The sequence below is a fragment of the Staurois parvus genome, unplaced genomic scaffold (assembly GCF_062004578.1).
Source record: "Staurois parvus isolate SC_StPar_1 unplaced genomic scaffold, SC_StPar_1.0 ptg000147l, whole genome shotgun sequence".
Lineage (NCBI taxonomy): Eukaryota > Metazoa > Chordata > Amphibia > Anura > Ranidae > Staurois > Staurois parvus.
The window spans coordinates 23,070,126-23,082,845 of record NW_028317943.1 but is presented as its reverse complement, the minus strand read 5'-3'; the positions used below and the strand labels follow the sequence as shown (position 1 = coordinate 23,082,845).

General features: G+C 40.8%; 1 protein-coding gene across 1 annotated transcript in view; it reads left to right on the top strand.

Annotated features, from left to right (window-relative positions):
* The window catches only part of FGD6 (FYVE, RhoGEF and PH domain containing 6), a 135,018-nt gene that overhangs the window by 33,738 nt on the left and 88,560 nt on the right, over positions 1 to 12,720 (top strand). Inside the window, exon 2 of the mRNA XM_089674123.1 lies at positions 5,078 to 7,238. Within this exon, the coding sequence (XP_089530249.1) occupies positions 5,078 to 7,238 (2,161 nt within the window). The remainder of the gene's footprint in view (positions 1 to 5,077; positions 7,239 to 12,720) is intronic.

Genomic DNA, 12,720 nt, shown 5'->3' with positions numbered 1-12,720 from the left:
TTGTAAGCTCGAAAGAGTAGGGCCCTTGAACCCCTCCTGTATTTTTTTTTACTGTATTGTCCCATGTACTGTCCCCCACTACAATGTACAGTGCTGAGCAAACCTTTTGGCGCTATATAAATACTGTATAATAATATAATAATGATAATTCGGAGGGCTGGGGTACAGAGATGACACCACTGTATTCCTTGACTGTTATGTCATCCACCTGGCTGTTTATTTATTTCAGCTACTTATATAGCGCCATCAATTTACGCAGCACTTTACATACATATATTGTGCATTCACATCAGTCCCTAACCCTCAAGGGGTGTACAATCTAAGGTCCCTAACTTACATTCATTCATTCATACACATACAAGGGCCAATTTAGACAGGATCCAATTAACCTACCAGCATGTCTTTGGAGTGTGGGAGGAAACTGGAGTACCCAGAAGAAACCCATGTAGGCAGAGGGAGAACATGCAAACCCCAGGCAGGTGGCGCTGTGGTTGGGATTCGAACCAATGACACTAGTACTGCCAGGCGGAAGTGCTAACCACTTAGCTACTTAGCTTTAGTCCATCGATATGAGATCCTCACTGAAAATGCAGGACTGGATGGACTAAAAAACAAACACTTTGGCAGCTAAAACAGTTCTTTCAAAATGCATTTAGCTTATGGATCTAGCTGTTTGCATGGAGCTCAGCTTTAAAGGCGAAGTTCACCTTTTGTAAATCTGCTGCTTGAGGATTCAATGCTTTATAGGCTGCAGAGTAAAACAATAATAAATGCACATTGTGTTACTTGAAGAAGAATTAGTTAATTGTGAAAGCTCTCACTAAGAACCCCCGCAGTTCATTGTAAACTACAAGCTTTCTGCTGCAATGGCAGATGGTAGTTGAAGTTCATTCACAGGAAACTAGGAATGATTGAATGACGCTGCCATGTGGGCAGAGCCGCTCTGTTTTTTAATTTTGAAAGCAGGTGCAGAGACAGGATCTCCCACCTGCTGTCACAGTGAGGTATTAGGGGAAGTGCAGGTAGGTGCTCTTTGGTAACATGTTACCTATTACACCCTAAATACAGGTGTAACATGTTTACCAAAGGTGATCTTATCCTTTAAGATTGTAGATAAGCATATGTCTTTTAAATGTATAGTAGTCTAGAGCATGGGTGTCAAACTGGTGGTCCTTCAGCTGTTGACAAACTACAAGTCCCATGAGGCATTGCAAGTCTGACATTTACAATAATGACTCCCAAAGGCAGAGGCATGATGGGACTTGTAGTTTCGCAACAACTGGAGGGCTGGTAGATTGACACCCCTGGTCTAGAGTGTATTGAAAGTCAAGAATATACAGTATATTTATTATACATTCTTGTATATGTTTGTAAAATGGATTTTTCCTCTTTTAGCATACCCCATAGGGTGCAGTAAAAATAGGCTGATCACTGAATTCTAATTTAAGATATTTGGAAATTATTCATCTCATTTTTATTTAATTGAAGGGACTTTTGATGTTCTAGTTGTCTGACCCATCATGGCCAAACTTTGTGTCCCTACTCACAGCTACATTTAGTGGTCAGTTAAACTTTCTTATCCCTGTTTTATGATCCCAACAGACCTTTCCCAACTGACCTTTCCTATAATTTTATAGTAGAAGCTGCACAGTCATCAGTGTAGTAAATTTTAGAACATCTTTAAAGTATTGCCTAGGGGGAATAGTTACCCATTCCTTGAGCAACACAACACAATATTTTTACTGCAGTCATTTGTGGGATATTTTGAGTCACATCCTTTCCACATATCCGCTGTTATTGTTAAATATGTATAAAGCCTTTGCAGTGATAACATTTATAAAGGTTTGCTAATATTACAAATAATAACAATAATATTGGGCTTCATTGTTAGATTTAACAATGTTTCTGTAATAAAAGAAATGTCTAATGACTGTAAAGAGCAACACATGGATTTGATGAATATCACAAACTCTTAAGGACCCCCAGAACCCTGCTATGCAAGTGTACACTTACGTGACAAGTGGTTTTACACAATACCAAAACATAAATGAGCAATTAAACCTTGCAGTGCGGGTGAAGCCCCACTGCAAGGCAAGAGTGTTAGTTTTCCTGGAGTATAAAGTGGTTGTAAACCCTTACATATACCCAGTGAAATGACAGGTCTTAGGTGATACACAGAAATGAAACAAATCCTCCTACATTAGTTGTACCTGTCTATCTACAGTCTTCTCCTTCTACATCCATTCAAAGTGCTGAATTTATAAAGCTTTTCTGGGAGTTCATTAAAAAAGGGGGCGGAGAGCTGAAACTGCACTCTGCAGAGCTCAGTGAGTAGAGTTCTGAGAACTGATTGGAGCGAAGAGTCACACCCCCTCCACACAGCTCACTGGAAAAGAGCTGAGGCTCTCAATCTGTTGGAGGCCCCTTCCCTGTCACCATTTTATTCTTGTTTTCAGGAAAACATGTCAGAAGTTACTCATGCTGATAACAAAAGAATGACGCAGCAGACAGAAGTAACTCTTAGTGTTCTTAACCCCTTTGCGCCGGTGCCTTCTGGCCCTTTAAGAGTTTCAGAAGCCGGGAGGTGGGGTTTTAGGGTTGTGTGACCACCATGATACACTATAGAAGGATATGCTTTGTTCATATTTCATGCCTGAGGTTTATAACCTCTTTAAGGAAGGTGATGGGTTAGTTGAGAAAGTCAAGATGTGGATATCGCAGTACCTGGATTTTTGGAGTTCCAGGGTGTCTATACAGTTTCTACAATCTACATCCCTGGTGTCCGAGGGCCACATGCAGCCCTTTGGTATGTGATGTGTGGCCCTTGGACCTCTGCAGTCTGTAGTGAGAACATTGATTAGCATAATAGCATTGATCTCTATTAGCCTCATATAACATGTTCACAGTTTCATATTGTCTTCTGAAGCATATCCCCAGCCAACAATATAGCATGTCCACAGCCAAAAAAAAGTTTTAGTTTTTGATACAGTGGAGACGAATTACAATTTCTGTTCGAGATTAATTTCTGTCTGTGACTTCATGGGGGGGAGGGTGATTTTGTCTTCCTTCTATGTGACACCCATACAAAAAATGGATGAGTGGTTGTTACTAGGACATGAAGGCACAGGCAACAGTTAGAACATTATGAAGAGCTTCAACCATTCTCAACTATAGATCTGACAAAGAATGATGAAAATCTTGCCAGCAAGAATATGGACAGAAAAAAAAAACCTGATAGATGAACTAGCCCATCCAAAATGAAACAAAATAATTTTGGTTCCAGTTGGACTTAATCTTAATAGCATAACATCAGATTGTAAGATTACCCCATACTTTTGAATAAAGATTTTATTGGTGTAAATGCATTAGTTTTCACAGAGATCCATGTGAAACTGTATGTTCAGATCACACACTTTATACTGTTGCTATCCAATTGAAATAAAAAACAAACTTGTTTTTATTCAAAGCAGTCCCTATATTTAAGGCACATTCAGGTAAAACTGAAAACAAAAGCTTGATGCATACAGGGAACACATCTTGCTTGTTCAATGTTTGACTGACAAGTTAAAGTGGAGGTAAACTCCACCATACTTGCCTCTCGTCAACGGTCCGTTATCCCACATCGGCATCTTCTACCTGGCTTCTTCCAGGTGCCAAGTAGTGGACTTTCTCATTGGCCATTGGGTATCAGGTCACTTCTGCACATGCGCAGGAATGCAGTCATCCTAGCACAGCCGTTGTGCCAGGATGTAGATGCGCAATTCAGTGCACATTCCACAGAAGACTGCGAGCAAGCAGGTAGGTTTCTTTTATTGCAGAAGGGACATTGCATGTCTGTTCTGCAATAAAGGGCCTGCCTGCTTGCAGTTTTCAAAAGTGGGAATTTAGTTTTGCTTTAAGTCCTGTTCTATTTGTCAGTCTGTTAGTCTGGGATCCTCTGCAAAAGGCTTCTTGCTGTCACACAAAAACCTTGATGGGGAAAAAAAACAGAAATACAGAAAGGAGCAGCAAACTAAAGGCAGATCATTTTAGTTGTTGGTAAAAAACTAATCTATAAACATCCAAAATGTTTCAGGGGGCAATGCCACTCCCCCTTCATCAGGGCTCAGTACAGGATAGAACAACTGGAGTAACAACTTGACAGCAGTTGGGCAGCAATAGAGTAAAAATTATGCTGAAAATAATTTTTTACATAGCCAGCAGTCATAATTGAACCTGCTTTAGATGCCTGAATGTGACGTGGAAGTAGAGAGGAAACATTGGGGCTTGAGATGGTACACTCCCATTGTTTCATTAAAAGAAACTGATCCCAGTTGCATCTGTCTCTGAAAACTGGGAGATCAAACACTGCTGATCGCTCAGTTCTGCCCTCCGCTCTGAGCAGAAAGTGGTGACTGTCAGTGACCACTTTCTGCTTTGCTCCTCCAGCTCTCACTGGAGTTCCAGGCTGTGAAGGGGGTGGAAGAGGCTAACTGTCAAAGGGGCTAAGTCAGCTGCTGGTCCAGGCATCTGGTGGATCCCAACTGTAAAGTCATGATCTTTGCAGTGCTTCAGCCAGCGGAGTTATGTGGCTTTAACCCCGCTGTTTGCTGAAAATGGGTCACAGGAGTGCAGAACGAACTGCACGCATGTGATCCATGGGAGGAGTATAACCAAAATAGTTTTGCCAATACTACTTCTTTAAAGTGCTGTCTGATTTCCAGCTGTAGTTACACAGAATTCAAATAACAGTAATAATGGATGACATTTGAGCACAGTTGCAGTGTTTGCTGAAGAACAGTGGAAGCTCACTGATTGGTTTCACTTGTTGAGTTGTGTGGGTACCTTTTTACTGATACTGTGTTACCATAGTCATTTGTAGTACCAAAGAGAGATGGAGACAGCCACATGCCATCATTTTTAAACCATTTAATTTGTAACACTTTTTTTGCTTTTAAGTGAGTTTTCTGTTTTTATGGTGCTCTATGCTATATATCTTTGTTATAATGATTACAGTTAATACAATTTAAGTTTATAATAAAATTGTTTTAAGACTAAAGATTTTCTCATCATTTACTTATTTATAATTTTTTAACAGATATCAAGAAGCCTCCAATAGCTCCAAAGCCAAAACAAGTATCTGTTCAGAAACCTAGCCCACCACCAGTTGCTCCAAAGCCAGATGTAGTTCAGGCCAAAGTGTCACCAGCTAAGAAATTAAAACCAACAATAGCTCCAAAGCCAAAGGTCCTTCAAAGTTCATCTGTTTCTGAAGAGCGGAGACAAAGCAACATTAAATCAAATGGTATTAACAATGATGAGCACGAAGGTGCTGAAGCAGAAAAGCTCATTTATAAGCATGAAACCTTAGCTAACAACGAAAGCTCAAATGTAACATATATCATTTCACCTTGTTCTTGTGGTTTTGACTGCAATCACAAGCTTGGTAATGGGAATTCCTTTCAGAAAACCCAAAAGGTTATAGAACAGCTGGAAAACTTAGAAAATAAAAAAATGTGTGGGCAGCCAGTTCCTTGTGTAAGAACAAGATGGAAACCTTGCACTCAGGAGGACAAGCTGGCTAGAGCAAACCAAGTCCTTCTGAGGGCCAGCATTTTAGAAGACAAGGTTAAAGATGTTATAACTCATAATCTCTTTACCAATGGACACACTTGCAAGCAAGAGAACTCTGAAAAAGCCGTTAGGACAACAGGTAACAATGTTACTGCAAGCTCAACTGAATTGAGTGAGTGTGATTTACCTTTTTCAAATATGGATAAACTTAATTGTAACACACAAAAACATAATTTATCATTGAAAGAGTCTGCTGCTGCTCCCTCTCAGGATGTTGTTCTGTCTAATCCAGAGCATGAATCCATTGATCATGTGAAAGAATGCAATGGTATATCACTTGAGAAAGGGCCTTTATCCGCAGAACACAGTGGAAGGTCCAAATGTCTACCACGAGCTCCACCTCCACATAAGTGTCTTCCAGTTCCAAAACCAAGGAAGTCTCGAACACAATGTCTTGTAAGACAAGATTGTGTGGATGGCACTGCAGAAAGCAACAGTGATCAGGGAACATTCAGTGATAGTTCACCAACAAACCTTCAGCAAAGAAAGGGTGAAGTTGGGCATTCTACTGATGAAAACATTCTACCTAACATTTTAGATCCAAGATATCAGAATATTCAAAATTGTGAATCTATTGTTGGTCATTCAAGTACAGAACTGACTCCAATTGGTGTTGAAATTGAAACTGAAATTAAATCTGTGGCTGAGGAAGATAGCAATTTTAAAAGGTGTAGTTCCCTGTCAATGAGCTTACCTAAACAATTGAAACTTATTTACGAACAGCAGCTGCCTGTTAGGAATGCTGCCATAGAAAAGCACCTTTCTCCCAACACACCAGCTGCAAGTTCACCAAGAGTTGCTCCAAAAAAGCCTCAAAGATTCAGCCTACCTGCAGTTGGACTACTCAAGAAGGCTGCTTCTGAGGAAAAACTTTCCAGTTCCAACGATGGCAGCTCTTATGGTACTTTAGGACACGAAGGGACTTCCCAAAACCAGTCTCAGACTTCAGAAAAACCATTGTGGAAGTTGGAGCACCCAATATTACCTTTTCTAGGAAGCCCAGAATCACTCAAAATCTCTTTAAGTAATGACAGTACAACTCCACTCACCAAGCCCAGAGCTAAATCTTTGTCTTCTGTGGATATGAATAGAATAGAAAACCAAACAAATGAAAGTCCTAAAAGAAATGCATTAAAGAAGTTCCTGAACTTGAAACTATCAGTTTGTGTAATAAAAAATGACTTTCAAAAATTCCTGTCCCGTGGCAGTTTATCAGGAGACAGTAGCACCTCTGATATCTTTTCTTGTACTGGACATTCGACGTCACCAACTTTAGAGAGGAAGGTAAAGCCTTCAAAAGCACATTCTGCCGATTCCTTCAGTCCACTGTCTAAGAAAAAACAAAAAAACAAGAATGACCTCAGTACTGTAAATTACCCCACCTCAAAGTCTTTGGATGACAGTTTGGTATCACTACAGAGACCACAGGTGGCACCTTCAACAGAGATGCTAGAGTCTGATATTCCACAATATGAAAACATATGTCACTATGAAGAAATCCCGGAATATGAAAATCTGCCATTCACTGTAGTATCCGATATAAATGAATGTGATTCAACTATTTATGAGGTAGAAGATCCGATTGAATCTGTTCATTCTTCAGCAAGCCTGAAGGTAAACCACAGGTAGGTGCCACACTTTAATTCATGCTTTCTAATTTTAGTATTCTATGTATGTTATTTGATTAGATATGCAGGTAGTTGATCATTTTAGTCTAGATATGAACTTAATATTGTTGCTCACATTAAACTGATTCTGTTTTTGCCTTGGACATCATATCGCCACAATAAACATTTCAAATCTTCTGTGAAGTTTCTTCAGTTTGGTCTTGCTCTTTAACGAAAACTGCTGCTAAATCCCTGTTGGCCTAGAAATTTTTGTTTCCTTATGAAACGAAGGGACCTTAAAGGAGAATTCAGTTAAGGAAACAGCACCATTAAGCATGCATAGTGTTGAGTTATGTGCATTAGATGCTCATTATGGTTTTGTTTCTGTTTTTAAGCTACAGCTGTGCTTGAGTTAGATGTTACAAGAAGTACTCCCCAGAAGGTGTGCATGTTTCCAAGTTATTAAAGTAATTGTAAAGGCAGAGTTTTTTCTTTCTAATAACAAACATGTCATACTTACCTGCTCTGTGCAGTGGTTTTGCACAGAGCAGCCCTCATCGTCCTCTTCTTGGGTCCTTCAGCAGTGCTCCTGGCCCCTCCCTCTTTCCAAGTGCCCCCACAGCAAGCAGCTTGCTATGGGGGCTCCTTTCACACGCAGATCCGACTCAGCCCTGTCCCCTGCTCTTTCCGCAATGGTTTACTGGCTGTGAATGACCATGGCTCCCGCTGCTGTATTAGCCAATGAGGAGGGAGAGACCCAGAACAGGCTAGGCTCTCATGAACATCGCTGAATTGAGATTGGGCTCAGGTAAGTATTCGGTGGGGCTGGGGGGCGCTGCACTTGGTGATCTCCATGATGACAATGACACAGCAGATCACAGAGTACATACTGTTGCCAGTTATCGGCAGCATTTTCCTCATGCTGTCACATCGTAAAGAAACTACTTCCGATAACTGGCAGCTGTCACAGAGCAGATCGGCACTGATCATCAGGGCACTGATGACCAGTGCCCAGCAGTGCCTCCCACCAGTGCCCAGCAGTGCCACCCATCAGTGCCCATCAGTGCCCCCCAGTAGTGTCACCCAGCAGATGCGCCCAGCAGTGCTGCCAGTCAGTGTCACCCATCAGTGCCTCCTCATCAGTGCCCACCAGTGCCGCATCATCAGTGCCGCCTATCAGTGCTGCCTATTTGTGCCACCTCATCAATGCCCATCAGTGCTGCCTATCAGTGCAGCTTCATCAACGCACATCAGTGAAGGAGAAAATGTTCCTGTTTGCAAAATTTTATAATAGAAACAAAGAAAACTTTTTTTTCCAAAGTTTTTTGTTTATAGTGGAAAAAATAAAAAACCCAGTGGCGATTAAATACCACCAAAAGAAAGCTCTATTTGTGTGAAAAAAAGATAAAAACATTTCATATGGGTACAGTGTTGCATGACCACACAATTGTCATTCAAAGTGCGAAAGTGCTGAAAACTGAAAATTGGCCTGGGCACGAAGGGGGTATTAGTGCCAAGTAGACAAGTGGTTAAAGGGGGAACTGCATTGTATCATTCTTATTAGAATCTGTATAATCAAAATAAAGATTATTCTAGATTAAATGAAAACTTTGGACTTCTATTAAAAATCATAGGTTCCACTTCTGCATAGCAGGGGGCATGTCACTCTAGGAAACAGGGTGACATCACAAACAGATGGGGAAGTACTATCTGTGCACATAGAAGCAGCTGACAGTGGCTCCAGCTAGGAATGGATACAAGAGTGGCAGTGGTTCCAAATTTAAAACTTCCCTTTATGAAAATTGTGACAAGAAGTATGCAATCTACCACTGGGAGGTTTGGTATGGGTCTCTGACCAGGACCTTCCTTTCTCTTCTTTCCAGTCTCCATTGCTACTGGAATAGCTGCTATGGCTATATAGTCATATATTTGATTTGTTAGTCAAGACCAGTGGTCTCTAAACTGCGGCCCATAGGGGCCAGATGTCACTCTTTTCTTGCTTTTATATGGCCCTTGGGGCACTATTCAACCAAATAATACCAATGATGGGGCACAATTCCCCCCTAATAACACCATCAATGGGTCACTATTCCTTTCACTGATATCAACAATGGGGCACTATTCCTCCCATTATAACCAATGATGGGGCAGTGATGCCAGGGCATTTTCTACTCCCACTAGCCAAAGTCGCCAATGTTTGAAGGATTGTAAACTGACCCTTTGCTTAGAAAGTTTGGAGACCCCTGGGCAAGACCATCTAAATCTGCTAGTACATCTAACACTACCCCCTCCCCAGATTGACAGTGTTGTTGTCCCTCCATTGTTCCTCCATCCAGAGTGGAGAGACTCTAAGACAGGAAAAAAACACTGGAAAATTAAAGGAAAAAAATTAAACTAAATCCGCTACCACGTTTAAGGAGTTGTGCATATATGTATGTGTGTATGTATATATGTGTGTGTGTGTGTGTGTGTGTATATGTATATATATATATATATATATATATATATATATATATATATATATATATATATATATAATGTGTGTGTGCATTTTTTGTTTTGGGAATTTTTTACTGCATTGTGTAGTTTAAAAACATTTAAGAGCAAACATTTAAGAGCAATGATTAGAATTGCTAACCATGGAAAATCATGGAGAAGACTGCAGGAAATCTTCAGCCTGCTTGAAAATTTGCATAAAATAATTTTCAAGAAAGGGTGCTTCTCTGAGAAAAGGGAGCAACCTTTCACTAGGTATATATATTCTAAAAATTGATCTGCGGTGGAAGGAGAAGCCCTTGCCTGTGATCAATGGCCTTTGGCATTCATTTACAAAATGGGCAATTGTTCTTTGATGACCAATCTACCTGTATATGACCAATACTAACTATTTTATGTTATTGATGACCAAAGCTATACAGAGGAAATTAGTCACTGCTATGTCACTGTTCAGAAATCAGGATTTAGAAATACATCAAACAAATGTAGCTGTTTTATCCTCCTGCATCATTCTACACTCCAGGGTTTTATCTCCCTTTTTACCTCCCTCTTGCCTGATCATCTTTCCTGTGTTTAACTTAAGACACATGTTTTATTGGAGTGCGTTTGTACTGTAAGTCTCCGCGTCCTGCCAGCTTGTGTTCTGCTATGCCATTCAGGAAGCTCTGTCAGCTGACACAGTTCCAAAGATAACTATGTTTTCCACAGCCTTAACTTGGGGATTTACATCCTCCCTAGACTTCTAACCTCATCAACATCACATGGGGATTCATTGTATGTGTAGCTTTTTTAGGAAAGATATTTTATGCAGTAATATAACTTCAGTGCTAGAAAATAGTCTCACTCCATTTTAGTACAATACTTCAGAAAGTTTTACAGTTCCCTTGTGGCACAAAATACTTTTTTTTTTTTTGTGTCTGGCATATGAACAGTTTATGAAATTATTACTGGTTGCAATGATTTATGCTAATAATATACACTGCTCATAAAAATTGAACACTTTGAAAACACATCAGATCTCAATGGGGAGAAATATCATGCTGGATATCTACAGTAAAGAAAATAGGTTTCTGATGCCCTGCTGATTTTGAATGTTTGCCCACTCACAAAGAAATGATCAGTCTAAAAATTGAATGGTAGGTGTATTGTAACACTGAGAGACAGAATAGCAACAAAAAATTCAAAAGAAATGCATGTCATTCAGCAGGATTTCTGGCTACCAGGTGTCTTTTATACAGGTAACAAGCTGAGATTAGAAGCAGACTCTTAAAGGGAGTGCTGCTAATCTAATTTTGTTACCTGTATAAAAGATACCTGTCTACAGGAACAATCAAACAATCAGATTCCAAACTCTCCACCATGTCAAAGACCAAAGAGCTGTCCAAGGATGTCAGGGACAAGATTGTAGACCTACACAAGTCTTGACTGGGCTACCAAACTATCGCCTAGCAGCTTGGTGAGAAGGTGATAATAGTTGGTGCAATCATTCGCAAGTGGAAGAAACACAAAACAACTGTCAGTCTCCCTAGGTCTGGTGCAGCATGCAAGATCTCAAGATCTCACCTCGTGGAGTGTTAATGATCATGAGAACAGTGAGGAATTATCCCAGAACAACATGTGAGGATCTTGTCAATGATCTCCAGGCAGTTGGGACCACATTCACTAAGAAAACAATTGGTAATACACTACGCCGAAAGGATTGAAATCCTGCAGTGCCTGCAAGGTCCCTCTGCTCAAGAAAGCACATGTCCAGGCCCCTCTGAAGTTTGCCACTGAACATCTGAATGATACAGAGGAGAACTGGTTGAAAGTGTTGTGGTCAGATGAGACCAAAATCAAGCTCTATGGCATCAACTCAACTCTATGACCCCAAGAACACCATCCCAACTCTCAAACATGGTGGTGGAAACATTCTGCTTTAGGGTGTTTTTCTGCTAAGGGGACAGGACAACTGCACCGCATCAAAGGGACGATGATCGGGGCAATGTACCGTCAAATCTTGGGTGAGAACCTTTTCTCCTCAGCCAGGGCATTGAAAATGGGTCGTGGATGGGTGTTCCAGCAGGACAATGACCCAAAACACACGGCCAAGGCAACAAAGGAGTTGCTCAAGAAGAAGCACATTAAGGTCCTTGAGTGGCCTAGCCAGTCTTCAGAACTTAATCTGATTGAAAATCTGTGGAGGGAGCTGAAAGTTCGAGTTGCCAAACATCAGCCATCAAACCTTAATGACTTGGAGAAGATCTGCTAAGAGGAGTGGGCCAAAATCCCTCCTGAGATGTGTGCAAACCTGGTGGCCAACTACAGGAAACGTCTGACCTCTGATTGCCAACAAGGGATTTGCCACCAAGTACTAAGTCATGTTTTCTGAAGGGGATCAAATACTTCATGCAAATCAGTGCATAATTTGTTAAACATGCATTTCTTTTGAAGTTTTTGTTGCTATTCTGTCTCTCAGTGTTACAATATACCTACCATTTGATTTTTAGACTGATCATTTCTTTGTTAGTGGACAAACATTCAAAATCAGCAGGGGATCAAATACTTATTTCCTTCACTGTATACTGATATGGACTGGGTAATGTGTTAGGAACGTAAGGATGCCCCATCGTTTGATGTTCAAAGACACCCCATCATTTCAAAGACACCCCGAAAAGTGAAAAAATTATGCAGTAGGCTAGTCCATTTTGCTGAAATTTTATTAAAGTAACTCAAAATGGCACTCGGTAGTTTGCATGGCCCTCACATTCTTGTATGCATGTCTGACAATGTCGGGGCATGCTCCTAATGAGACGATGGATGGTGTCCGGGGGTATTTCCTCCCAGATCTGGATCAGGGCATCACTGATCTCCTGGACAGTCTGAGGTGCAACCTGGCGGCGTCGGATGGACCAAAACATGATATCCCAGACGTGTTCTATTGGATTTAGGTCAGGCGAGCGTGGGGGCCATTCAATGGTATCAATTCCTTCATCCTCCAAGAACTGCCAGCATACTCACACCA